Source organism: Penicillium cataractarum, assembly GCF_028827025.1.
Source record: "Penicillium cataractarum strain IBT 29864 chromosome Unknown utg000001l, whole genome shotgun sequence".
Lineage (NCBI taxonomy): Eukaryota > Fungi > Ascomycota > Eurotiomycetes > Eurotiales > Aspergillaceae > Penicillium > Penicillium cataractarum.
Genome location: NW_026622737.1, coordinates 985,671 through 1,013,321, shown reverse-complemented (window position 1 = coordinate 1,013,321; position 27,651 = coordinate 985,671). Strand labels below are relative to the sequence as shown.

The 27,651-nt window shown below is 49.3% G+C and overlaps 8 protein-coding genes across 8 annotated transcripts; 5 read left to right on the top strand and 3 right to left on the bottom strand.

Moving 5' to 3' along the window:
• Nucleotides 1–5,338: 5,338 nt before the first annotated feature.
• N7496_000360 (glycosyltransferase family 2 protein) lies at nt 5,339–7,663 on the top strand (the record flags this gene model as incomplete). Its single annotated transcript, XM_056693291.1, has 4 exons — nt 5,339–5,376; nt 5,462–6,331; nt 6,883–7,174; nt 7,550–7,663. 4 exons carry the CDS (start codon nt 5,339–5,341, stop codon nt 7,661–7,663), a joined length of 1,314 nt encoding a protein of 437 aa, XP_056560020.1.
• Nucleotides 7,664–9,516: 1,853 nt separating this feature from the next.
• Nucleotides 9,517–10,691, top strand: N7496_000359 (ATP synthase complex assembly protein ATP12; the record flags this gene model as incomplete). Its single annotated transcript, XM_056693290.1, has 2 exons — nt 9,517–9,799; nt 9,901–10,691. 2 exons carry the CDS (start codon nt 9,517–9,519, stop codon nt 10,689–10,691), a joined length of 1,074 nt encoding a protein of 357 aa, XP_056560019.1.
• Nucleotides 10,692–11,108: 417 nt separating this feature from the next.
• On the top strand, nt 11,109–15,373 carry N7496_000358 (OSBP family protein; the record flags this gene model as incomplete). Its single annotated transcript, XM_056693289.1, has 6 exons — nt 11,109–11,128; nt 11,443–11,691; nt 11,748–12,682; nt 12,757–14,129; nt 14,192–14,545; nt 14,603–15,373. 6 exons carry the CDS (start codon nt 11,109–11,111, stop codon nt 15,371–15,373), a joined length of 3,702 nt encoding a protein of 1,233 aa, XP_056560018.1.
• Nucleotides 15,374–15,797: 424 nt separating this feature from the next.
• On the top strand, nt 15,798–17,545 carry N7496_000357 (putative mRNA processing protein (Mss51); the record flags this gene model as incomplete). Its single annotated transcript, XM_056693288.1, has 3 exons — nt 15,798–16,674; nt 16,753–17,410; nt 17,521–17,545. The coding sequence occupies 3 exons, from the start codon at nt 15,798–15,800 to the stop codon at nt 17,543–17,545; spliced, it is 1,560 nt and encodes a 519-aa protein (XP_056560017.1).
• Nucleotides 17,546–18,142: 597 nt separating this feature from the next.
• N7496_000356 (uncharacterized protein) lies at nt 18,143–19,653 on the bottom strand (the record flags this gene model as incomplete). The annotated part of the gene is made up of 2 exons (XM_056693287.1): nt 18,143–19,518; nt 19,593–19,653. 2 exons carry the CDS (start codon nt 19,651–19,653, stop codon nt 18,143–18,145), a joined length of 1,437 nt encoding a protein of 478 aa, XP_056560016.1.
• Nucleotides 19,654–20,689: 1,036 nt separating this feature from the next.
• N7496_000355 (uncharacterized protein) lies at nt 20,690–22,072 on the bottom strand (the record flags this gene model as incomplete). Its single annotated transcript, XM_056693286.1, has 1 exon — nt 20,690–22,072. One exon carries the CDS (start codon nt 22,070–22,072, stop codon nt 20,690–20,692), a length of 1,383 nt encoding a protein of 460 aa, XP_056560015.1.
• A 1,093-nt stretch (nt 22,073–23,165) lies between these two features.
• On the top strand, nt 23,166–24,988 carry N7496_000354 (uncharacterized protein; the record flags this gene model as incomplete). Its single annotated transcript, XM_056693285.1, has 6 exons — nt 23,166–23,278; nt 23,337–23,762; nt 23,831–24,226; nt 24,404–24,441; nt 24,603–24,707; nt 24,771–24,988. 6 exons carry the CDS (start codon nt 23,166–23,168, stop codon nt 24,986–24,988), a joined length of 1,296 nt encoding a protein of 431 aa, XP_056560014.1.
• A 548-nt stretch (nt 24,989–25,536) lies between these two features.
• Nucleotides 25,537–27,643, bottom strand: N7496_000353 (FAD-dependent oxidoreductase; the record flags this gene model as incomplete). The annotated part of the gene is made up of 3 exons (XM_056693284.1): nt 25,537–26,583; nt 26,643–27,381; nt 27,435–27,643. Coding segments are annotated over 3 exons (1,995 nt in total), but the record flags the coding sequence as incomplete, so codon positions are not given.
• Nucleotides 27,644–27,651: the final 8 nt, after the last annotated feature.

Sequence of the window (27,651 nt, the reverse complement as noted above, 5' to 3'; positions counted from 1 at the left end):
TGGAAATATCCACCCTCGGCGTGACGCCGCCGAGAAGGCACCAGCATCTGCGTGGGGAGAGAAAGAGAGATTGGACTTTGTGAGCATGCTAGACTGGATCTAGAGGGATACAATTGGTCTGGTTGAATCGAACTATTGGGAGGTTACTACTCGTTGTAGGCGCGCGAGTGGAACCTCCAGGGAGAGGGGTGTTGTCCGTTGCCACTTGGAGAAAGAGAATTAAAAAAAATGCAACGGGCCTGTGCTGCACGGTCTTAGCGAACCATATGCTCGACCAGAAAGTCCTGGATTGCGTGGACTAGGACGGACTGGATGCCAGGCGACCTGTCCTTGGCGCGCCCGTGTTCGGCACAGCGGTAGGGTCTGATCTCTGCTTTCAAATGGTCAGATTCATTCAAAGTGAAGGTATGGAGTACTCGATAGTTACATAGCCACCGAGTTCAAAGTCAAAAGCCGCAGTCAGCCATACACTCATAGTAGATACTAGAATGGGGGCATAACAAGAAATTGTACTTATAACCTAGTATACATAGATCTTCAGGTACAGATTAATCAATGAAGAAAATCATATAACTAGCAATTTAATTTACATGTTTATGTTAAATAAACAATGAAAAAAAGAAATTATACTAAAAAAAAAGAAAACACCGAAGCTATGACTACTGTACTGTGCAGACTACAGTCCTCCGTACTCCCTCTCTCTTTCCCCCGTTCCCATCTCCGGACGGGAAAGAAATATACTTTTCACGGCCGATCATGACCTTGGAGCGCGTGCATGGGCGGAGATAATGATCTCCTCTTTAGGCCTGCTGCAGATGCACCGGGCTCCGCTAAGGCTGGCCCGGTAGTCCTTCCTCAGCACAAGCTCCTTTGCTCGATTAGACGCCAAAGCGACACTGGCGCGCCTGCGAGTCAGTGGTCGGTGGAACGCCAGAATGGAAGGAGTCGTTGACTAGGTTCGGCCGTTGCGATGCCAATCAGATCCTGGTTGGGGGTTGTACTATTTAAGCTGGCTCTGAGTATTCTACGAGGTACTAAGGACGTGGGGGTAGCTGGTAACTATTGCTGGTGGTCAAGTATTTATCAATAGAGATAGTTACTGGTATGTATGTATCCTGGTCAGGGTCACAGACTCAAAGTTGATTTGAGAGGATGCATTCCATAATCGTTGGATCCATAGCTAAGTTCACAGAGATTCGCCTGAATGAGAAGGAGGGGCGCTCCAGAGCGTCAGCATGAGAAAGTTACCCACGAGCCGAGCAGGAGGACCCTCTTATCGTCTAACTAGTACTATATGGGCAATACTAGCAACAGGGCTGGTAGTGTAGTATGTAGTAGTCGTAGTCATAGTCGGAGAACCACCGTAGAGATTATCATTGTCGCTGACTTGACCTTTGACATACCATTTGTGTCCTCGGTCGACTTCACTATACTACTACAGTTCTCCCCTCTCGTTAAACCAATTTACTTCGTTACTGTTACTTTGTTAACTTTGTACGCGCCGCCCAGCTGGGTCGCCTAAACCCTGTTTGGGGGCCGTTGCGGCATCGACCGCAAATGGTGATTCGAGTTGCCTTCTGATAACTCCCTCGTTCAATTTCGCAATCTCGCGTTTACATCTGCAATGTACTTTGTGTCAATTTTTATCGAGATTTAGTCTACTCCGTATGATACTGTCAGGCATATGCATATAGACATAGACATAGGCATATGCAATAAAAACGTCGACTCCGTACTGTGTACCTCTCGGCTCCGAGTTGCATCGTCGGATTCAGCTCGAACAGATGACATATGATTTGTCAGTATAGAATTCATCTCCAACTTGGTTCACGATTAGTTTCCCGTTCGTACCGATCGTGTTCCTTTTCTTCCATTTTGACTCGCGCACACACTTTTTCGCCCTGCCCCACCCAAGCTTTTTTCCCACTGCCCGAGCGGAACAACCCCGGCCATTGAACGTAAAAAGGCTCTTGAAGGGATTAGCTGGCAACAATATCCGGCATAACCTAGAGTCCATAGCTTAGTTGGTGGTTAGCTGGATGGTTACACACAGACACAAGACGATCGCCGCCAGGATTCCCGTTTCTTCTTGAAGCGTTTGGAGTTCGACACGGGCGCATCTTTGGAATGCCCTTTCTTACTCACGAGCCCCGGTTGCTGTATGTAATATGCGTGACTGGGTATATTCCCTTTTAGCAGCCTATTGCTTTTTTCATTTTCCGATTTTAGTCAAAATCATTGTTCTCTCCTCTTGTTCAACGCACGCTTAAATTAAAGAAAGCCCATCTTGTGCCACGCGCTGCGAATCACGGTCGATCATCCCATGCAGCGTTCGGAGAGTGTATGGTTAGAGGGGCCAAGAGGTGGAACCCCCTTGTTTCCCCCCCTTTTGGCCGTTTCTCATTCGCAACGAGGAACAGAAAAGGTACGGGAAGGGAGAGGGGGGATCATGAACGCGCTAGTCACTTGCCTGGCGAAGGCCCACCACGGCGCTAGTCGGTTGGCTTCGTTGGACAAATGAGTGAGCACAAGGCCGAGATGGCGAGTCTGGATACTTGAGCCGATTCTTCCACAAATCAGTTCGGGTGGTTGGTTGGACTAAGTTAGTTTGACTAAACCAGTAGCTAATGGGGGAGGGATGGTTCGCCAACGATAACGCGACCCTCGTCTCGATGTGACTGGACTTGCTTAGTAGTTATTCTTAGTTCCTTTACTTTTCCCACGGCTGCTCGGGTATATTTGCTGATGGCTGCATATTGAACGATAGTGCGGAGTACTCGGCATATTCATTTCATGGTGCCAGCATCTGTAGCGTTAGAAATCCATAATGTACAAGGCTATACTAGGTATAGATTCTTCGACGTCAAAGCTGGTCGAATCAGAATATGACCGTCCAGTGGTAGTAAGCGAATCGTTGCAGCTGCAGCCCGGATCCTCCAATGTCGATCTAAGACCGGGTAAAGCGTGCAGCACAGAAAGGTTTCTCTGCTGGGCTGGGCACCAATGGGGGTTGCCCCACGGCCAAGTACTCCATCGGACATGCAACGCCTCTTTCCCTGTCAAGGAAATCTCGCGTGCATGATCGGAGATGTTCTCCTTGGTTTTTGCTTCTGCATTTTATGATCGATGTGACGGAATATTATGATGATGATGATGATGATGATGATCATCATCATCATCATCATCATGGTATAAGATTATGTATGTCTTGTGTACTTTATACTTGTGGACGATAAACTATGAAGTACAGGGATAGTGGCTATGATTTTCCCTGTCATATCCATAGAAGATCCTCATAAATTCATCTTCTTGTAGATTACCACATTACTATCACAGCATATTTATCATTACACTATCATTCAACTGATTCTTCCCTTTTCTTCCCCTCCGTCGACTCTGTCTCTCTGCCGCTTTTTTGCTGCATGCCACATAAAAGGCTACAGCGGCTTTCGTCGATCGCTGTGTACCTGCGACGAAGGAACGCCCAATGGCCAATGAGTCGCCTAGAGGCTCGGCTTTTGGACCCGGTGAGTTTTCAGCCTGGAGATAGGGGAGGAGGCTGGAATAATCCCCAGATAACAAAATCAACGTCGTATCATCATAATAATAGATTTTGATCGCATAGCGCAGGATAGCTGCGGGTGGACAATAGGAACCAAAATGGCGAAGGCGACCAGAGGCAAAAATGTGAATCAGAAAGCAAAAAGGCATCAAATCATAAGTGAACCCTCAAAAATGTACCCAGCTGCGCTCGTGTTGAAGGGTGGCCGTTGCGCGGCCGAGGGGGGGAATGGAGAATGGGGCGCGGCCCAGCTGACGCCTGGTCGCACACCCGCGCAACTCACGCACCCCACGCATCCATGGATATGGAATCGTAGGAGAAACTCTTTTTTTTGGTGTGGTATTGGTAAGAACTGAGGAGGTAATGGAAATTATGTAGCATGGGATAAATCGTATTCTTATATGTTAGTTACTGTGTATACTCTAAGAATAGTCTGTCGAGCGACCGGAAGCCCTGTAGGATTTTATGACTCTTAACAAGATTGATAAACAAGATTTGAACGAACCATAATTCCATAGTGATCGCCATTGCCGGGCCTATCAGGGTATCATCGGGGGTTGGAATTGGCCATTTGTGCAGAATGACTCTGGTTGACGTTTTACAGACTAGTTAGCTAGACTTTCGGCTTCGAGAATGGGCGCATGATGCGCAGAGAGATAGAGAAGCTAGATTCGTACACCAAAGGGGAGGAGGCTCTGTAGACGATTGAGCTCGGTTCCTTCCATTATACTCGAGAGTGAGGGAAAAAAAGAAAAGAAAAAACAATCTTAGGGGGCTTGGAGCCTCAGCCTTGGAGATTTTCCATACTACTACATGTTGTATGCTATCTACAGCATGGTATAGTATGTTAACTCATGATAAGCCATCTTCTTGAATCCATAGTCTTGATAATAATCTGACAGGCGAAAATATCCTAAAAATGATAATACAGTAATCGAGTTCGAAAAATAATAAATCAAAGAATACCAAATACGTGCCCCCCGCCTAGCCTCTCCACTCCATGTCACTGCGCTGCATGGGCCGCCGCCAATCCCTCTCCACCCTCGACATGCCTCCATCTAGATCCAGGGTCTGACTCTCTGACGCACGAGGCAAAAAAAATTACACCTGCAGCTCCCTCAAAACGACTATGGGGGCATTGTTCTTTTTTTGATTTTCTATTTTTTAGCTTAGGAACTTTTGGCCCTTTTAATTATTTTTTTTTTCATTATTATATATTTTTAAATTGATTTTTATATTTCTGCGGCTTTTGGTTTCAATTGTTCGCGAGCGTTAGTATCAAGATTGTCGTAGGCATGTGCCTACAAATTACTCGCCATCGACGCCCGTCGAACCATTCTGGCTTCTTCTCTATTCTTTCCCCCTCCCCTTCTCCCTCTTCCCTTATTTCCTTCTCTCCATTTACCTGGGCTGGTTGAGGAAGCTGTGTCTTCCCCGACATTCGTTTTGGCTTCCTCGCTCTTTGGATTCCTACCAGCCCATCACGCCTCCCCTCCCTCCTCCGATTCTTTCCCCCCATTCCTCCTCTATAAACGGTATAACCACGAGATTCGATTTGCAATTGACACCCACGGTGCCAGGTAAGAAGAATTTTGGCGAATAAGAAGAAATTCCAGAATAGTCGCGGCTAATCGGGTGATTTTGGTGTCTAGTTGAATCGAACTCAAGAGGACAAAAACCTCCCTCCTAAATAAAAGAAGGGAATTCCAAAAAAATAAGAACAAAGAAAAAAAAAACCAAGACCAATCGCGGTTGTGGTCAATTGAAAAAGACGATATGGCATTTCCATTCCTGCGCGCCTTCGTCGCACTGTTGTCAGTCAAATTCGCTATCAAAATCTCGAAAACTATGCACATCGTCTCCCGAGACAGTTATAAACTGACTTTCGCACCATTTTAGCTGTTATCGCTACTTCCGCCTCGTGGTTAATCTGGTCTCGTTCTGGACTTTTAAGCCAATTCCTCCCCCCGAGAACCCTAAACTCACCTCTCAAGATGTGACGGTGATTATCCCCACGCTAGAGGGCTGCGGCGAGGAACTGGTCGAGACGATCCGGTCATGCCTGGAAAACCAACCCTACGAAATCCTCCTGGTCACCATCGAGGCCAATCGCAAGCGCGCCGAGAAGATGCTGAGTGCGATGCCTGCCTCTCAGTCGCGAATTCGCCTATTCACCGTCACCCACCCTAACAAGCGCCGCCAAATGACTCGCGCCATCCCCGAGGTCCGCACCGCCATCACCCTCCTAGTCGACGACGACGTGAGCTGGCCTTCGACCGTGTTGCCGTGGATTCTGGCCCCCTTCGAAAAGGACGAGCGTTACGGTGGCGTGGTGACCTGCCAACGATTGCGCCGGGCCGTCTCGCCAACTTTTTCCCAGCGCATCTGGGGATTCTTGGGCGCTTTGTATCTGGAGCGACGCAACTTTGACTGCGGGGCCACCACTAATGTGGATGGAGGTCTACCGTGTATGTCGGGCCGTACTGTGGCATATCGCACCAAGATTCTCCAGAACGAGGGCTTCACCTATGCGTTCACCAACGAGGAGTGGTGGTGGGGAAAGTATCAGCTTAATGCCGATGACGACAACTTCATCACCCGCTGGATGGTCTCGCATGGCTGGGAGACTTATATGCAGTACCACCCCGAGGCCGAGGTGCTCACCACGCTAGAGGATAACCCCCGATTCTTGAAGCAATGTGCGCGCTGGTCCCGCAGTAACTGGCGCAGCAATCTCACCAGCATGTTCCACGAGAAGCATATCTGGTAGTAAGTGATACCCTTTTCTTCTGATTTTCTCCTACAAAGGCCGAATCATCGGTGATTGTTTTTCTCCCCTCTCTTCTTGTCATCTGCATTGTCTTTTGGTTGCTACCATTCTATTGGGTTTGACCCAATTGGGAGCCTCCTGTCCTTTACACACTATCCGAGTTTTTGGTCATCTATACGCGGGCTCTGGATGATTCTCCTTCAAGGATTGTTTATCTCTCCTGAAATGAGAGTGTCCTTGCCAGCCGAGCACGCCAACACAATCCTTCTGCTGCTACAATCACCCAAGCCCGATAGGTGGGCAAAGACGAACAAAAGTACCGTCGGTGGCGCCGGAGAATTCTTTGTGAACCTCGTCGGGAACCGCATTGGCCCTCGGCCTTTCTACCCTAATCATATTCCCATTTTGTGATTTTTTTGGGTCCTTGTGATTGTGTTATTTTGATGACATTGCATCGTTCCATTGATATACTGATCTTGCCACCTTTTGACTGTTTCGCCATCCATCTTTTTTATCATTTTCAGCCGCAGCTAACCAACCCATCTTACAGTCGCCAACCATGGAGTGCTTATGCGGTACACTTGACCACCTTGTCGCCCCCGGCGCTACTCGGCGACTTGCTCCTCGTTTGGCTATGCCACAAGGCTAGTGTGGGATGGGGCGAGGTCTCGCATGATCGCGCCATGACCTCGCTGTATCTGTGGATGTTTACGAGCAAGTGGATTAAATTGCTGGGACACTATATCCGCTATCCAGTTGATGTGTTCCTGTTGCCCGTGTCGATTTTGTTCGGATATTTCCACGGAGCCATTAAGATGTACGCGGTTATGACTCTGAATGTGGTAAGTCATTTTATCTGGGTTTATGCTTTTCCATTCTTTTTTTTTCTGCATTTCGTGGTCACTTCTGTTTTTTTGTGGCTTTTGCGGGTCGAGCTGGGAGAAGTTTAGTGTTGCGTCTCTCTCGCCGAGCCCCTCACTTTTTTTTCCCTTCCCCTCTCCGACACGCCAGCATCAAAACGCTTTGATCACGACTCCTCCTTCTTGCAGATGGCTTTATCCACCCCTCTTCCCGTGCGAGTCCAATTCCCTCTTAACCTTGAATCGAGTCATTTCATTGGCTGGATCTTTGACGCTTTCATTTTTTTCGTGACCATTTATGCTTTTCTCCGTGTTTCCCGAAAAAACCACCGTCCAAGTGCTAATTCTCCTTCTTAGACGACATGGGGTAGCCGTGATGGTGCCGATGATTATGACGCCGAGCGTATGAAGAAACGCACAGATGCCGATCGCATAAAACAGCCCTACTACCCCAGCTATCTCACCAAATAAGTAGGTCGCTTGTGCGATTGTCTGCCGGAAGACTACCACTTAGGTCTCTTCCCGACTAGACCAGATCGGACTGGATTCATGCTTGCGACTTTTCCTTTTCCACCTCTATTCTGGCTAGCATGTGCCTACTGCATCTCCAGATGTCGGGGACCATGCACGCCTTTTAACTCACCCCGCTTAAATTCGGGGGACTCGGATCATATTTTGAGGATTTGGGTCCTTCCTCTTGTCGCGTTGCATGCATGACGGAACTCCCGGCTGGCTGGTCCCCAGCGCGCAGCAGCTACTGATTCCGCTTTGCTTTTCTACTGGCAGACAGGCACTTCCCAGGCTACTACTGACTCGTCTTTTCTCTTGTCTTGTCTTTTACGATGAAATGCCGTGACGACCATTGTTTCGACCATGTCCGACTTGAAATTCCGTTTTTGTGTCTCGGTCCGCGATTCTAGATGCGTCCAGCGCTTTACCTTGGATCTTTATTTTTCTCGTTTTCTCATTGCTCTGCTTTTTATTTGAGAATCTTCCTTTTTTTCATTTGCCAAATGTTTTTTTTTTTGGTGTTGCAAGTTATTTTGCAGCCCTGCATGGATCGAGAGAGAGCGCGAATACTCTCCGCGGACCCTGATTCTTGTAGTTCTCCCAAATGCTCCCCTATACCGGGCATTGATTCAGAAACTGACGACTGGGGAATCTACCAATCCGACGAGAGACCCTGCTTCTCCTCTCCCCCTCTTACATCCAGCTTTGTGAGATCCGACAGAACCCTGATGCGTGGTAGTACGACCTTGATTGACGTCCCACTGCTTGACCTTTTTTCCCTTCCTAACTTCTCTTCATCCCTCTTCTTTGCGCATGATTGGTTTCCAAAACAAAAAAGGGTGGCCAGCCTTGATATTTTGAAGGCTTCTTCTTTTTATTTTGTGTTTCTCTTTCGTCTCTTCCCATTTCTCTACCTTACTTTTTTCGCTTCTTGTGTAAATTACAAAAGCATGGGCGGGTTTCGTCGTTTTGCACTTGTTCTCGCGTGCTCTGCATCTCGATGTGCTGCTTCAGCTGATTTGATTCCCCTGAGCCATTTCTCTCTTCGTTTTTTGTTCTTTTCTCTTTTTTTTTACTTCTAGGGATCGCATTGCAATATTTGTTGATTTTGAGTTCACTTCTTTCTTATCTCTCTTTGGGGGGAAGGAAAATGATCTAGATGCAGAGGTGGGAGGTTAATCTGATTCTCTGATTCTCACTTTTTTATTATCTGATTTTCCTCTCGGGTTACAAGTAATTTCTCTCTCTTTTTTTCAATAATCCATAATCTGCTGGAATACCCGTTGAACGGAGCTCCGCTCTTTTGTCCTTCCTAGTATCCAGTAGAGAGGTACCCAGTAGTATGCCGCGGAGAGAGTTTAGCTCTAGATGGGTTGCCTGGAGGTGTTGTCATCGTACATGCGCGCCTATTAAAACACTCTGCTTCGATGCAATTATGTAGTTAACCCCGCCAGATGCTTTCAGTGTGGAAGTCTTTATGGATCCGTATGATGGGGACTATTGTATGGAGTCTCGGGATGATGGGCTGTTTCCACGGCTAAAATCCGAGCAAGATGAAAGCCACTCAGTGATTCGCAATGAACAGTAGGTATCCCGAGAATTATGAAGTTAGCAACATAATGGTTTATCCAACACTCTTAGGTCCAAGATGTAGTCAAAGTAGACGTATCGAGGTCCGTATCTTTCTTCAATGCGGTAACTCAGAAAAGCGCGGACCAATTCTCGGCGGGCCGAGACCGCAAAAAGTTCCGACTTGCCATCTCCCCGAGTTTCGTCTCGACTACCTCGCCCTATCCAGCCTTGACTTTATAGCAATGGCCAGTCTTTCGCGTACTGCCTTTTCGGCACGTCTTCTCACTATCACGAGGCAGAATGCCCCCCTGTGCCGCCACATTCACTCATCGCCCTTGAGGGCCGCCGTTGCGCACCCCGTCACGGCTCATGGTCCGCCACCCAAGGCTCCTGCGCCTGCGCCCGAGTTTACAGAGAATACAGAGACACAAACGCCTACGGAGGGTCGGGATTTGTCACAATTCAAGAAGCCCTCCGTGTTGAAGAAGCGCTTTTGGAAGGATGTTCATGTTCACGGGAAGCCCGGTATGTGTAGGACCGAGACTAGGATGTGCTATTCGCATGGCTGTCGAACTTTAGAGGTTGGGAAAAAGAGACCAAGTCTAACAGTTCTATTTATTTGACAGGTGAATACCAGGTCTTGCTGGACAAGCGCCCCGTCAGAACACCCACCAAGGATATCCTCTCCATTCCCCCAACAAAGCCTCAACTAGCTCATGCCGTCGCCCTCGAGTGGGATGTCATGACATCCGCCCAGCAGGCGCTCAAGAGCCACCTCATCCCCCTGACCTCCCTCGCTGCCCGCGCCTCGGATATCGTCCGCGAAGATGCCCAGGGTGAACGCACCACCCGCGACCAAATCATCAACACCGCCATGCGGTACCTGGACACCGACACGCTGTTGTGCTGGGAGCCCGAGCGTACGAACCGCGCATTGGACCGTGTCGGCGAGGAAGAGAAGACTGAGAGTCTACGCGATATTCAGATGCGGGTTTCTGGGGATATTATGAGCTTCCTGTCTACAAAGGTCTGGCCTGGTCTGGAGATTGTGCCCATCCTCGACGCAGAGAGCATCCTCCCCGTGTCCCAGCCGCAAGCGACCAAGGATAGCATCCGTACTTGGGTGTCTGAGCTGGATGCTCATGATCTGGCGGGCTTGGAGCGAGGTATCCTTGCCTCCAAGAGCTTGCTGGTCGCTGTGCGGCTGATGGTCGAGTGGAGTGAAAACTTCCGACACGTTCAGAAGCACTCGTCCAAGAAGTTTGGTCTTGAGGAGGCGACTGAGGCGGCCAACTTGGAGGTCAAGTGGCAGACGGATATGTGGGGTGAGGTTGAGGATACTCACGATGTGAACAAGGAGGATTTGCGGCGGCAGTTGGGGAGTGTGGTTGTGTTGGTGAGTGGCGAGACGAGATAGATGGGCTAGAGTGTATCGAGGCTGCTTTTGTATAATATTTACTGCTTCTACGGGGTGTGTACTCGAGACTCGAGTCTCCCTTTGGAGATGGGATACACAGTATTACTATCTTCCTTTGTACCATTATTAGAGAAATGACGATTTGAAATTCCGATCATCAAGATCGACCATGCAAATCTGCAAGAACTACGCAATAGAAAGGAAAAGACAAGAGGCCAGCCAGTAGGAGGTCGGAGTACGGAGTAAGTAAGGACTATGTTTTAGTATAGAGCGCTGCGCCGCCGTGCCAAGGCGGAGCGATCTGCGTTGCTTTGGCTTTCGCTTTCTCCCCCTCCTTAAAACAAGCCAAGGGCTACGGTCGATTTTCTTCCTAGCTTCAGGGTTCACTGCAATCTGTGCCCAAGAACCTCCTCAACCATGTCCGACAGACCTGAAGGGTGAGTCCAGCTATACATATGATCCCCGGATCTTCTCCCCCTTAACAACACAATAAACACCGCAACCGCAACATCTCCGGACTTTCCACGCAGGGACCCATGGTTCGCTGTGTCCCCGCGGTCGGCCATGACAGCTTCTCTGACTTCCTGCATGGAAATCCGAGTGATACAATGGCTATTTGAAGACTAGGGCTGCAGAGGAACTCCCCAAATTCAAGCTCTAGTCTAATTTGATGAGCGACCAGCGGCCAGCGAACCACATCGCGAGCCTATCACATGTGAAGCAGCTTACTGACTATGGCCCCGTTTCGTAGGCACAAGCGCTCCCGCAGTGCCCTGGCGCTTGCCCTCCTGCATCGCGACAAGTCCAAGGGCGAAGACAAAGAAACAGACGATAGTACCGACAACGCTTCAGTCGGCACGGCCTCGTCGAATGGCTCGCCGTTAACCCACCACCGCAGCACCAGCCGCAGCCGCCTGAGCCGAAAGAAGACCGTCTCTCCTCCTGAACCCCTCCTCGAGCACACCCCTCCAACACGAGCTACCAAAGTACCGACGGCGACGTCAACGCCAACACCATGGAACAAGTGCCCTCCGTCACGCTGACCGAGAGTGGCAGCTTGTCTCTTGATCAGTCAGTGCGGACCTTCCGTTTGTTTGAGATCCTGCGGAGTGGTGATACTACTGCCATCTCCAAGGCTCTTAAGGAGTCGAGCGATCCTCAAGTGGCACACAACTTGTACGGAACTACCATCCTCCACCTGGCCCTGCAGTGTGCCGAGCCCCAGGTCGTCGAGTTCGTACTGTCCTCGAGCGAGGACTTGGATATCAATGCGCGGGACCGTGAGGGAAATACTCCGCTGCATCTGGCCGCACAGCTTGGCCGTGTCGCTCTCGTCAAGGACTTGCTGAGTCGGCCATCTGTCAATGATGCGATCGTCAACTACCGCGGCCAGACGGCTCTGGATGTTGCCCGTACGCCGGAGATCTTCCAGCAACTCCAGCTTGCTCGCTCGCTTTTCATCGACAGCAAGACGCAGGAGATCCAAGCCCTGGTTGCCAAGGGCGATTACGATAACCTGGAGAAGTTGCTCGAGGAGCCCCGCGTCGAGGGCATCATCGATGTTAACAGCCTGGACCTAGTCACGGACCCGACTACTGCGCAGACTGGCGGTACCTTGCTTCACGAAGGAGCTCGTAACAAGAACGTCCAGCTTATTGAGCTTCTGTTGACGCACGGGGCGGATCCGTTCCGTCGCGATAAAAGGGGGAAGCTCCCGCAAGATGTTACCAAGGATGACAAGACGCGGGCTATGCTGAAGAAGTCACCTGCGGCAGCGATTGCCCAGCGCGGTATTCAGGAGAAGGCTATCCTGGGGAATAGCAATGCCCAAGGATTGTCCGGTCGTGTCTCGATTGGCGAGGCACCCCTGGCTGGAAAGGATGCCCGCGAGATGAAGGGTTATCTTAAGAAGTGGACCAATTATACGAGTGGTTATAAGTTGCGGTGGTTTGTTCTGGAGGATGGTGTGCTGAGCTATTATAAGCATCAAGGTAAGTTGATGGTCTTGGGATATTACTTGTCTGCAATGTTCCATCCGAGCAGTGGCTGATCTTCTTCCCGACAGATGATATCGGCTCTGCTTGCCGTGGAGCTATTAATATGAAGATTGCTCGGTTAAGCATGGATGCTCAGGATAAGACTCGCTTTGAGATTCACGGCAAGTCCTCTGTCAAGTATCACCTCAAGGCGAACCATGTTGTTGAGGCGAAGCGCTGGTTCTGGTCATTGAACAATGCCATCCAATGGGCCAAGGATGAAGCCAAGGAAGAGGAGAGGCAGCGCTCGCAGAACGCGGAAGCCCTTCGTCAGGCAAAGATCGATCAGACCGAGGGACGTTCCACGGGGACTCCCTCTGAATCTGGCCTGAGCCACAAGCCTAGCACAAAGGGCTCGGCTCCTCCGTCTCTAGGCATTCCTGGCGGTAGCATGACGCGGCTTAGCACTCATACTTCGCGCACTACTCTTGATACTACCCCTGCGGATGAAGACGGCTCTGTCTACGGTTCAGTTGACCAGAGTACATCTCCGAATGAGGTGAACCGTGTGACCAGCCATGTTCCAAGCGGCCCCGATGGGGAAGCCGAAGAAGATGATTATGGAGACTATGCTTCCAGCCACGAGGATGCGCCAAATGAGGACAAGGATGCCCTCAACATCACTGCGCAGTCTGCCAAGCTCCAGTTGGATCTCCTGGCCAACGTTGCCGCCTCTCTACAAGCTGAACGGGCTAAGAACCCTGAAGTGTCGATTTCAGACCCGGCAGTCGAGCAGGCACTAGGTGCTTATGAGGCTGCCGTCAGCAGCCTCAAGGGTCTAGTGCAGAATCTCCTGAAGATCTCACGGGATCGCGATTCCTACTGGCAGTATCGATTGAACCGTGAGGAGTATCTCCGTCAAATGTGGGAAGAAAGCATGGCCCGCGTCGCTCAGGAGCATGAGGAATTGCAGTCCAAGATGGGTGAGTCTGAGGAGAAGCGCAAACGGACCAAGAAGGCTCTGAAGGAGGCTTTGGAGAACGCGACAGCTAGTAGCCGCTCGATGAGTGGCCCGCCGTCTCGCATGCCGATGGACGGTTCTGCAACTTTGGAGTCCAGCCAGCCTCAGATTCGGGAGTTGGAAGGTACCGAGGGAGATGAGCAGACTGGCCAGGCCCCCATCGAACCTACTCTCGTCCGGAAGCCGTCGGTTCTGTCGCGGATTAGTAGTCTGTATGACTCTGAATCGGACGGAGACGAGTTCTTTGATGCTATCGATGCGGGTGAGATTGAGATCGAGGAATTCCAAGAGAGCAAGGAAGCCGAGGAGCCTCAGGACGAGAGCGCTCAGGCTCGCGCGAACAAGCTCGCTGTCGTTAAGGGTTCTTTCAAGGGTTATGAAGAGCCCGTGCGTGAGCGTCTGAAGATGGACAACGATGACAGGCCTAAGATTTCTCTCTGGGTATGTATTACCGGATATCCTGTCTTGCGTATTTTTGAGCGACCACTAACCACTCTCTTCAGGGTATTTTGAAATCCATGATTGGAAAGGATATGACCAAGATGACCTTGCCGGTGTCCTTCAACGAGCCTACTTCCTTGCTGCAGCGTGTTGCGGAGGATCTGGAGTATACCGACCTGCTTGATATCGCTGCGGACAGGGCCGACTCTATGGAACGTCTGGTTTATGTTGCCTCCTACGCTGCTAGTGAGTATGCTTCGACTATCGGGCGTGTGGCGAAGCCGTTCAACCCGCTTCTTGGTGAGACTTTTGAGTATGTACGGCCCGACAAGGGCTACCGGTTCTTCGTAGAACAGGTTAGCCACCACCCGCCAATTGGTGCTGCGTGGGCTGAGTCGCCCAAGTGGGATTACTGGGTATGTTTCTACTTGCAAGGTAAATCTCCTTTTGAAACCAGACTAACAACGTCATAGGGCGAGTCTTCTCTCAAGTCCAAGTTCTACGGAAAGTCCTTCGACATCAACCTCCTCGGCACTTGGTTCCTCAAGTTGCGTCCTATTACCGGCGGCGAGGAGCTGTACACCTGGAAGAAGGTCACCTCTTCTGTGATTGGCATTATTACTGGAAACCCTACCGTTGATAACTACGGTCTGATGGAGATCAAGAACTGGACCACTGGTGAAGTCTGCTACCTGGACTTCAAGCCTCGTGGTTGGAAGGCCTCCTCCGCCTACCAGGTCTCTGGTAAGGTCGTTGATCGCAACGGCTCTCCCCAATGGACTATTGGTGGTCGCTGGAACGATAAGATCTACGCTCGCCACACCCCCGGCTTCGAAGCCCCCGTCTCCGGCCAAGATCCCGAGTCGGCCAAGACCCTGTTGGTCTGGCAGGCGCACGCCCGTCCAACGGGTATACCTTTCAACCTGACACCCTTCGTCATTACTCTGAATGCCTTGCCCACGGGATTGAGGGAGCACCTCCCTCCTACTGATACCCGACTCCGTCCTGACCAGCGTGCAATGGAAGATGGCGAGTATGACCTTGCTGCCACCGAGAAGCACCGCGTCGAGGAGAAGCAGCGTGCAAAGAGGAAGGAACGTGAGGCCAGTGGTGAAATTTATAAGCCCCAGTGGTTCATCCGTGATAGATGTCCCACGACTGGGGAGGAGTTCTGGGCTCATAATGGCAATTACTGGGCTAGCAGAGAGGCTCATGATTGGAGTCGGTCGGAGGATATTTTCTAATCGAGTCGTGGATTTTGGCCACTGCATTCTCCCCTGGAAATTTCCTGCGCTGTGACTTATACCTTCTCCGTGTATCTTGTTGTAATTTTCTTTTTTGGGGGTTCTCTTTGTGAAGTTCGACTTCGCTCTGTACAAGACTCTTATTCTTTGGCAGCGTTCATGAATACATACACGACGCAACGCGAGTTCTTGTCGATAGCACTGTGCTCTCAATATCAATTTAGATTTAAGCTATAAGTGTTCCTGTACTAAAGATTCGGTTTGATTTCCCAAGATATAGTCAATTTCAGCTATAGATCTCGACGATACACCGTCGTCCGATGGATCATGCAACTCTCCACATGTCAGTCACGTGCCAGACACCTCCGCTGGAAAAACGGCCAGACCAGCCCGCTGGTTTCCACCTTCACCACCAAAATCAACAATGGCAGGAGGATACACCTGTGCTCAATGCCTTCAGGTGCTCCGGCAAGGCGTCCGCGCCGCCGGTTCTCCAGCTCGTCTGCAGAGCCTGGCTCATTCCCGCCGGCGATGCACCGTCTCCCCGTCGTGGGCTCGCAGCTTCGGCTCCGAGCGCAGCAACAACCGCTCTCTGAGCCTCAAAGCTGCAGAACAGAGTAATGGCGTGTCTACCAAATCTGCCCAGCCTGCAAAGCCATCCGCATCGGCCTCCAAGCCCTTCTCCCAGCGCGCAGCTTCTACCTCCATCGACTCGCATGCCCTCCTGAAACCAAACAACCTCTTCCACTCCTTCTCGAACTCGCCCTCGTCCACTATTCGCCAGCGCGCCGCCTTCATCAAGCAGAATGCCTTCTGCCCACACCCAAGTCACCAACAGACCCGTGCCCCATCCTCCCCGCACGATCCGGAAGCTCGCAAAACCGCCGTCGCCGACGAGACCAGCCAGCCGCCAGCTCACTCGCATTTCGAGTGCCCCGACTGCGGCGTCCCGATCTACTGCTCTGAGGGTCACTGGATGGACGATTTCGAGGCCCATCTTGAAGTCTGTGACACGATTCGCCAGATCAATGAGGATGACCATGACTTGAACTCTGGCCGGTTCTTCCCCGAGTTCTCGTACCCTGGTGTGCAGGATGATAACTTTGTGATTAACATGACCAATTGGGATACCTATATGTATACCCGGGAATTTGAGGCTATCAATTCGGATCGCTCGATGCGTCAGGTTACCCGCATGCTCACGTATCCGCAGACTATTGCGAGCGTTCTGCATGAGCTGAGCCCGTACAGTGTTCGGGGAAAGAACCGTTTGACGGCTGAGGGATTGAAGAGTTTGAGCGGTATGCCATGACGTCCACTTGAAATGACGTTATTTGAAAAGGTACAACCTGCTGACAGCCATTGATCTATTCTTTTAGCTCTCCGCTACTCCCTCCACCCGCCCAAGACCGGCGAAGACATCGACGTCAAGGGTCTGCGCCTCAAGGCTCCTCCAGTCCGCATCTTCATCCTCGGTGCCCGCGCCGAGTCATCCCTGCCACGCGATGTCTGGCTCCAGCTCTCCTACATGTTCCCCCGCGCCCTGCTGCACCTAGTCTTCATCGGCCCCGAAGCCATGGCCAACCGCGATGCAGAGTTCCCTCTCCCCGAGCGCACACCCTCTAACCCCTTCGGCGGCATCGTTGAGGACCGTCTCGGCGGCCAGATGAAGATCACCACTTACGTCGACTACTTCCACACCATGTACGAGGCGCAGTACTTCCAGCCTTTCGACCCTTATCTTGACTGCTTCATGCTGTTCCACCCTGGTCTGGGCCACCCGGCCTCGTCACACGAGTGGGCCAAAACCCTCCCCCAACTGTTGGAGACTAAGGTGCCGATTTTGTGCACGGGTTACACGCAGTGGGATATGGAGCGTGATATTAACTGGGTGCACGAGAAGTGTGCCGGTGAGTTCGATATCCTGCTCGAGCCTGGTGAGAATGTCTTCCGCAGTCTGCGCTGGGATCTGAATGATATGGATCCGCATGATGTGTCGTGCGGAAACTGGGGAGTGTGGGGTTTCCGTGGCAAGAGGTGAGTTACTTGATTATTTCCCTTCTCCTTTCACCCCGAGGTTTTAGCCTTGAGTCCAGCTGGTACCTGTTTTTTGAGTTTCGATGCTAATATTGTCTTTCTTTCTGCAGATACGAGGCTACTTTCAAGGAGTAGATTCCTTCTTTCCTACTAAAATTCGAGATTTTAGGATGGAAGCAATGTGTGTGTTTTTCTGTATGATATTGGATCTATTCTGTTGGAGTCCGTCCATTGTGTTATTAAGTAGATAGATAGATCGATGAGTGCTCTCCTCTTATGTGGTTCATTGTATGGACTAAATCAGGGCGTAAAATTGCATTGTATTATCAAATCAAGTGCTATCTACTAGTTACATGACTTCTTTTGCCTTATATAAATAGTGAACTAGAAAACGAACTTCCAACGATGCATTTGTTCTCGTTATGGTGACACTGACGGTTCATATGTATGAGATGTATTCAAAGCGCGAGGCTATTGAGCAGAGCGCTCTACTGCTACCCTGCTCTATAGCCGGATGCTGTACTTTTTTCGCTGGGGATATAGTTATTAAATCCGAGGGCGGAAAACCAAGAAACCCCCAAAAAGGACCAAAGAGGAGACCAAAAAAGAGAATCAGAGAGATAACAAAAACGAGGAGTAAAAAGAAGACTGAGAAGAAGACGAAAGGGAAGTTCAAAATAGCGTAAGAAATGAAGAATCACGACCTCTATGAGTCGTATAGAACCCCTTTCCCTAAACACTAAACCATAATTTGACGACTCGCAATGCTCGTGAGTATTTATCCACGTCCATATAGAATCTCCAAGGACTCAATGCAACGTGAGCAACATGGCACTCCACATCATATGCAACGAGTGCATCAGCCTTCCTCTGATTCCAAGCCTTCCCAAGCTCTATCGGATACTCCACGCCGGCTATAAACGCAGTGACTATCGCCAAAAATGACAGCCAGATCAGCGGCGACCACATTTTATAGTACCGTTTAAAAGATCTCTCGGTGCTGCTAAAGATTTTGAACGAAGCAAAGAAGACCGGCACCACAATAGCGACGACTAGAGCTGATACAAGGAGCCCAAATGGTAATCCTTTGCCCACATCTCCGGGCATGATGAAATACGGTGCACTGAACAGCCATGATTTCGAGCAGATTTCTTCTGCAGAACAGGTCGATGTTCCTGGCGCAGCTGAAACCTGTGCTGCTAAGCACGTATAGCTGTCATAGAGCTTTTTCGTGCCTCCGCTCATAGCTTCGCCTGTCTCTGCGCTGTACAATGAGGCGGCACATTGCAAAGCTGCCAATATGCCGAATATCCATGGTAGGACACGGGCGACCTTTGGAACTCGTGCTAAGATGCACGAGTATGGATGATATAGAAGAGTACTCGAGTATCTCCAAGTAGTCAACCAGGCAATCACATTGAGTGTCGGCCATGGAATAGGATTGATGACCGAATCGGCGAAAGACACCCACCAACCAATAATAGGTCCAGCGAGAGAATATATAAGGAGCACCCAGTCGATAATTCCAAGGTCTCGAAACCCGCGACAATCCGCGCTTCCAGGATTCGGACGGAACCAGGGCGACGCCTTTCTCAAATTCCAAACGGTTCCCCACGCGTTCATAATGACAACCCACCAGCTCTTCAAGGCAGTACGGCCCAAAGCAGAGTCATTCGCCGACGACGGAATAACCTTGTAGTCGTTAAAACAACTAACGGTCTGACACCAGTCATACGAAACTTTGTTTTCGGCTGTAACCTTCGTACCCATGATATAATAGCGTCCCAGACTTGCGTAGTAAGGCCTATTTCCGTAATTGTCGTCCTTTGCCCAGGCGGCCAGGATGGCACTGCAGTTGGATGCGTCCGGAACCACGGCTGCACACTCTTTGAAGCGGGTATTCTTGTACAAGGCGAACTCTGAGTCGGTGGAGGTGTTTGGGTTTACCAAGAGGTAAATGAGAAGACCGACGATGGCGGCGATGTTTATGGCAGCGATCACGAGGACGATATATGCGACGATGACTAGGGCTCGTCTTGACCATTTGTAGAAATCGTCGTCGTCCATCAAGGGCCACTCGATTTGGTTGCAATCATTTCGGTGTTCATCTTGACTATGATTAGTTTATGTTTTTGATTCGTTTCATAATTCGGTGGAGCATAGATGAGTGAATTACACTTACCATCCCCTGCTGTCTCTAGTTCGAGTGTATCGTAATAATACCGGGAGCTCGAGTGCACCATTGCTACCCGGATGCCACTTAGAGCTGCAAAAGTCGAGAGACTGAAGCGACAGATACCGTGAAAGAGAGAATTTGATAATATTCAAACACAAACGTCGAGATTAGCCAAACTGTAGAGTTTATATACCTATCTTATTCCAGGTTGGGTGCTTATGCGGCTCTCCACAGGTCCTAAAATAAGCTGCCCATAAAAAGGCTAATATAGGATGGTAGAGGCTGTGTATCATGCATCTCTTAGAAAGGGGAACACACGTGGCGCTGGCTCCCTATAGAATCCTGCTTATACTGCATATCGACAACCAACCAGTGCACCTCTTATTAGCCTCTTTGGACCCCAAAATAGCAAAAGGCAGGGGAACGGCGAAGTCGGGGACCTGGCTGCATGGCTGCAGATATAGCCTGCTCTTCTATGGGGGTACTGTGCTCCGACAAGCAAACATGCACGACTCATGAACGCTACTCTGGATTAGTTGATTCGCTGGTCCGATTTTCGGGGAGGAAGACTGCAGGTGAGATTTGTTGCCCCGTGGGGGCCACTCGGGGACTGTACAGAGGAGTCTTGGCAGCTGAACGGTTTAGTATGTTTACGGAGTAGTTTGTGTGGTAAATGCCAGGCTTTAAATGGCCCCTTGAATTTTTCGAGCTTTCAAGGTTGCTCTTTATTTCGAATAAGCATTTCTGAGTTATTCCATTCTTCTCATCTACACCGATATGTCGTCAATGTCAACATTGCAAAATCTATTCCACGTGAAATAAAGGTTTTTGAGGCTCTATCTGCTCCACTTCCAAACTCTGCGCTGGTACATCCCGGTAATGAGTATGGCCTAGTTGAACAGGAGCCAAAATTTACGAGGGTGAACTTCATTAAATAGAGGAGCGCCTTTGGGCAATAATATAGGGCTGATCGAAGATATATATGCGATGCAGGCTCCTAACATATTGTGGGTTAATAACTCCACGATATCAATATGTACAGGTCCCTCCATAACATCAGTCGTCTAGCTCGATCGTCTGCAACTGTTGTCCCTGTGATGGTTTCACTTTCTCGACATGGGTGAGACAGTGCCTCCTCCCTCAAGCTTGAATGTACGGCTTCGCAAGGGTCGGTTAGCCGGTGCACTAGCATTGTAAGTGATGGAAAATCCATTGCTCCGAATATTGGAGAATGTAGTGACGGCATTGGTCAGGTTCAGCAGCGCCGTATCGCCTGTCAAGTTCCAAACACTGGATGCATCTAAGACCACACCCAAGTCTGCACTTCCATACCCAATGTAGCCCTTGCCCGTCCAAAACGAGTTGTCGGTAAGGTGCAACCCCAGGGTACTGCCGTTAAAGGCAACGAGATCACCTGTCAGAGTACTGTCCTCCACAAAGACTCGGCCATCTGCAGTGTTGACCGCGCTCGGGTCGTCATAGTAACCCGCGTAGAAGTTGAATTCCTGAGTGATGGTTGAGTAATTTGCTACTGCCAATATACCGGAACTCGTCACAAGCTCGGTATGTCGGACGTATACCTCCCCAACAACACCGCCAAACCAAAGGGCAGGAGCAGTCTCATCAGTGATAGTTAGTTTGGTGTGATCCAGGCTGAAGTAATTGACGCCAGAGCTCTTGTCTAAACCGAAAATGACCAAGCCAGCAAGAAGTCCAGCAGTGAGTTCACAGTTTGTACAAGAGCCAACAGCCCCACCAATAGTGAAGAACGCTGGCGATCTCTCCGCAGAACCAACCACATTTGTCAAGTTCATCTCTCCCAAGACAAACCCAACTGCAGATCCTATTCCCGCGGTGCGAGCAACAGAGTCACGAATGTATATGTACCCTGCCGGGTTATCCCCAGAGAAGGCAGAGCAACGGTTTCCTCCGCTGAAAACTTGGACATTTCGAGCATTGATTGTACCGTTTCCGCTCGCATATAGCCCATGAGCTGTGGGACCCGAGCTATACAACCAGATATTTTCTGCGTCGACAACGGTATCAGTGCCATAGGCGTAAATATTGGCAGCACCGTTGTGAGTGGTGATGTTCACATCGGATAGGTAGAGTTGACTGTGATTGGCAGCAAGAACTGCTGCGTTCGTTCCGAAGAAGCTCGCCTGGATGAGATCGCTGGAGTATCCAAACTTAATGACTTCAGTGTCTATCACATGGACCACAGAACCGTTGGCAGCAATCAAGACACTAGTGTCGTTGCTATTGTCTTTCAAAACCGCATTTTGAAATGTCTTCCGTTGGTGCGCCACAATGTATGGAGCGATGTTGGCGATTGTCTGGTAGTATATAACCGGAATATCATAATCGGCTTTAATTGCATTGTCGGAGCTCCATTGTTGCTCAGGAATAATATCGCTTGGTTCATTGATAACAATTGACCCAGAAATAAGCGGCGCAAGCTGTAGAAGAAGTAGAAAGACTTTCATCTTGCGTAATATGAGAAAATTTGACCTTTTCTGACTTTGTTATGAGGACCTCAATGTACAGTAAACCGGAGTTCTAGTTATAGGCGAAATACTGCGTAGAAGAACCTGTTCCATAGCCCACGATCCCCATATTGAGATCGGCATCATGAATAATGAATTCCTGGCGAGATGATAGTTTCTCGGCTCCACAAGCTTTCCCGCATGCTTAACCATGCCGTTGCTCCTGTAGCCAACGCGGCACAAAGAAGGTCTTCCGGGCACGTAATCTAATAAAAGCTTTCCTATTGGCCGCCCACCTGTAATTTCCCAATTTACTATAACTATTCTGTGGGGAAATTAGGTTACAGCTTAGACCTATAATATAAACTATCGGAATGCCGGAACTCCTTGCAGCCACCGAGCGGATTGCCGGTGGAATAACAACCAGTATCCGAAAACAGCACACGACACACGAAAGGAACTAATATTTCCAATAATGACCGCACTGGGGTGTTTCATTTTATCTACTCTGTACTTTTTGGATGTGGGGTTTATAGCGGGCTTACGGAGCAGAATCTTTTACCCTTGCCACAAATGGAATTTTCCATAGACTCCAAAAGTGGAGGATCCAACAGCTATCATTATGTCGAGTGGAGACCTCCAGAACGATCTATGTGGATAAGATCCAGCGTCTAGGTCGTGAGGTTTTACCAAGTTCCGGGAAAACGAAAGAACCATGAAGTAGCCTTTTCTCCAATAGTAACCAGGCCCACCGTCAACCGTCCACTAATCATTTTGCAGGCATTGAGCTAAATCTCCAAGCTCGGTAAAAATTCCCACCCTTATGCAGGGTAACAAGGTTTCTCAAATCTGACGAACCTATATCAAATGGCAAGCGAGGATATCTATTCCGTTATCGGGAAGTGGAGTAGGCTCGGCCTATGTCAAGTCTGCGGGTCGTCATTGTAGCCTGTAGGCATCCCGGCTGAGCGACTTGAACATCGCATTAGGTCTATCATTTAATAGATAAGGCAATCCTAGGAAATATTATAGAGAGCATAACTGAAGTAGCAAGAGAAACTTTCGACCATCTCTCCACCTGTGTCTAGCTGTCATGAGTAAGCCTTCAACGCAGACCCTCGGGTCGGTCCAGCTCCGTCACGAGGAGACCAACGAGGTTATTCTTGTTCCAACACCTTCTAGAGACCCGAATGACCCTTTGAACTGGTAAGTTACCTAAGCTATGGATTAGAATTCAATAAGGAATCGGTTTAACCCTACCTAGGTCGACCGCGCAAAAGTACTATCTTCTAGGTCTTGTGTCCGTTGGCATGTTCCTCGTGAATTTCGTGGCCGTGGGACCATCGGTGGCACTTGCATCTATTGCTATCTCTTTTTTTGGAGCTGGTCCAAACCTTTCAAAAGATATCTCCGGGAAGGCCTCATACTTTCAGACAGCTACTTCGCTGATGATTGGAGTCGGGAACCTTTTCTGGGTTCCGTTGGCTACAAAATACGGCAAGAGGCCGGTATATATTGCCTCATTCCTCCTCCTCACTGTATGCTCTGTTTGGTGTGGTGTGGCAAAGAGTTTCGAGAGTGAGCTGGCTGCCAGAATCATTCTGGGTACCGCTTGCGGGGCTCCGGAGATTATAGCACCTCTCACCTTGGCCGATATATTCTTTCTCCATCAGCGGGGAACTATGATGGTGTAAGTGGCCGATTGTTTGACATTCCAATTTTTCAAGTCTGGTTGAATGCGTTTGACTTAGAATTTAGGATCTATACATGTGCCCTGTCCTGTGGTGTCGGTGCTGGAGTGGTCATATCAGGCCTAATCACCATGCACAATAGCTGGCGCGCAATTTACTGGCTTTCCACCGCGCTTCTTGGTGTCGTCACTATTTTGGTCATATTTACATTCCCTGAAACAAGTTATATCCGGGAGCCGGTGGTCGATCAAGTCGAAGGAGTTGAAAAAAATGCAAAGCTCCGCGCGGGCCATACCGAAGAGGTAGACGTGGTGGTACCGCCGAAGCGAAGCTTCACACAGAACCTACGTATATTTTCTACAACGTACACACATGAGTCATTTTTTGTGCTGGCTATGCGGCCAGTCATTGCTATCACTCTCCCAACGGTGCTCTGGGCCACGCTAATCAGCTGTCACCATCGGTATGATTGTTGTCATCTCTGCCAACTTCTCAACGGCATTTTCCACAATATACGGATTTGAGACCTGGCAATCTGGCTTGACATACATATCCACCATCATTGGCTCTTTGCTTGCGATCTTTGTGGGCGGCCATTTGACTGATTACATAGCCGACAAATTGACGCTGCGAAATAAAGGGATGAGAACTCCCGAAATGCGGCTACCTGCACTTGCAGTAAGCCTCATTATCTCCCCATTGGCATGTATATTGTACGGAGTTGGTTGTGGGAAGAAGCTCCACTGGATATGTGCGGTTTTTGGAATTGGCTTAGGTACGCGGCTTTTTGATTTATTTTATATTTTGTTATTAGCCAATGCTAACTTACTACACTTCAGTCAACTTCACGACCGTCCAGGCAACTAATATTGCCATCGTATATATTGTGGACTCATATCGTCCAATTGCCGGCGAGGTCATCGTCACTCAGTCTGTGTTCAAAGGTTCGTCTTCCCAGGGGCACCCTCTCGATGTTACAAGATTGGTAGTTAAATTGTGTGTCATAGCTCTATTCGGATTCTTGCTCAGCTTTTATGTTGATCAGTGGATTGATGAGTCTGGATACATTCATGTTTTCGGTACCCTGGCGGGTCTATCTGCCGCTGTGTTTATCTGCGTTTTCCCGTTCTACTACTGTGGATACCAGCTTCGGCATGCGACGTGGCAATGGGGATTCATTAAAAAGCTACTTCACTGGGATGTAGATCGCGAGGTAGGGGAGTGACAAAGGAGGCCCTTTAATCTTAGCTTATGCTTGTTCTACCGTTATAGTTAAACTCTCTTGGCCTTGAAGACGTATATGGCTCGGCGCGAAGCATAAAACCTTCTGTTGATTTGAATGTCTAGAAATTTTTCCTTGGGATAAATACTTTTACTTCTTTGCTCTCATACTACTAGGTTCCCTGCCCACTGTTTAACCCACGTTATGCAACACGTTATAAAGCTCAATAATAAGGTTAAGGGCAGTGCTCGACAATGAGATAGCATCGGCGGGAACTCGAGCTGGGGATGTGCCTGCATTCCAGTCGGAAGTTATTCCAGCAATGAACCGTATGCAGCAGTCACGTCCCACAATACTCATCTTCGGTTTGTAGAATCTTTAATATCCAAATTTCTATTCTATTTTTTGAGGTCAAGATACCTCCGGGACTAAAGAAAATTGAGCTATTGGCGAACCTCACCGTACTTCGATTAAATTTATATGACAGCATAAGCACTGGCCGTAAGGTAACCATGAAGAAAAATATTCGCAAATTCAAAGATAGTTTCAAGCTAAAGGATAACATCTGGTAGCCCAATGACAGTTTGTGTTCTTCCTGATTCACCCCCGAAGATGTCATGGTTGTGCTCCTTTAAGAACGAAACAGCGTCATCTTCTTTCTCAAAAATGAATTTTTCAAGCGCCTTGTACTGAAGCCAAGATCCACCAGAGAACTGCGACTCGTGGAAGTAGTTAGCAGTTTTAGGGGTCACATCTCGCCACAAAGTATATTCTCGTGGCCGACTATCGGACGCTGAAAGACTTTTCAGTTTAGCAGCCCGCTCCAGAAACCACTCTGAAGAAAACTCGTCCTTGGAGTTCTGCCTGATTTGATAAATTAGACACTGAACAGGACCAACTTCAGCTGGTTTAGCTGGTTTATGAGTCTTCCGGTATTTGTCCATCTGAGTCATGAGACACCCTTCCTGATCCAGTCGGCAGAATATATGCTTGCCAGCAGTCTCACGATAATCTGGGGTTTGCAATCCAACATTAATAATAAATAGACTCGGCCATGTAAGGCAAGTCACGTAATCCCAATGAGGAGTCTCCGTTCCTGAGACCGACTTTCGCAAATTTTCGAGTTGCACATATCGACGAATAACGGGAGACTTCTCAGCGCCCTTGCGAGTCATATCGGCGTGGACAACCTTGTATTCGTGCACGAACATTTCTTGTGTCCACTCCGGAATACGCGTGACCGATATGAACCATGTTACCTCTCCATAGGTATCAAAGAATTTGTCGGATGTACTACTAAGACAAAAGTCTGGGAGTCCAATCTGTGTTTTCCCGACAAAGTCCTTCGGATCTCTCAGTCTAGCAAACGCTTCTTTCCTTTCTTTAATATCTTCAGGATCTTGTGAGAACAGCCTGCGTAGATTAGAAGTGCTTAAAGGGCTAGTCCGCTCGAGAAAGATTCGGCGCCGAACATCGGAATAAGTTGTCAAAACATCGGGGTGATCTCCTTGTAAAAGGACTTCTTTCAAAGCTTTGGCCAAATGAGCTGCATCGAGGAAGCCGGTTGTTAGGCCAAGGCCTCCAACAGGGTTGTTGAGCTATGCGGGTTCGTCAGCGGAAATTTCATGAGAACGGGTCCCATGGACTGGAAACATACGTGAGCAGCGTCACCTGCTAAAAGAACATTTCCATCGCGGAAGCGACTCGCACATCGTTGGTGCACAACATATGGGGCCATGGCTTCGTACTGGATCTCACTAGTATCTCCCGGAAGAATGCGACATAAACGTTTCTTGACCACAGCGATAGTGGCTTCGTCCAGTGTATTTTTTGCTTGGGAATCCGTCTGGATGCCCGTGGCAAATCGCCAGCTTGTCCCTTTGCCACGTTTGACAACGATTCCCCAGTCGACAGGATCCACGATGAAGTTTGCCGCCTTCCACCCTGAGTCGCGTAAGTTATATTGGAAATTGATAGCAACGAATTGTAGCTGCTCGAATGTATAGCCTTCGAGATGGATGCCAAGACTTTGTCTCACAGAGCTACGTCCGCCATCTGCTCCAATCAAGTATCGACAAGTATGTTCGGTGATGTCGCTGCCCTGCTTGGTCCAAAACAGAACATATTCCTCACGTTGTTCTAACCGCTGAAATTCGTGATTGAAAAGAATCTTAGCGTTTCCAGTCTCAAGAAGCCTCTTCCTCAGGATCTCGCCCAGTTCTGGCTGAGAAAGGCACACGGCAAAAGTGGCATCATTTGGAGGCGGATCAATGCCAGAGATCTTAACACCATCTGCCGTTCTCCAATCACAGCCGTCTGCATTCTTTTCTCCCGCAGCGATCACATCGTCGATAATACCTGCCCTAGCAAATTCCTCGAGGACTGGAGGGAAGTAACTTCGAAAAAGTTATCACCTGGTTTTTGAAGGTGGACAGGGTGCGTAACTCACGCTACCGCACGAGGAGACTGGTTGATGCCCTCGGCTGCCTCGATGACCATGACATTTATTCCGCTTTTCGCAAGAACAAGGGCTGTAAATAGGCCAACAGGGCCAGCGCCAACTACAGCAACGCGATTCTCAACGTTCTGCCAACGCTGAATGTTAATACCTTTACCATTCGCATGGATGTCAATGAATGCCTCACCACCATCTTTCCACTTTAGAT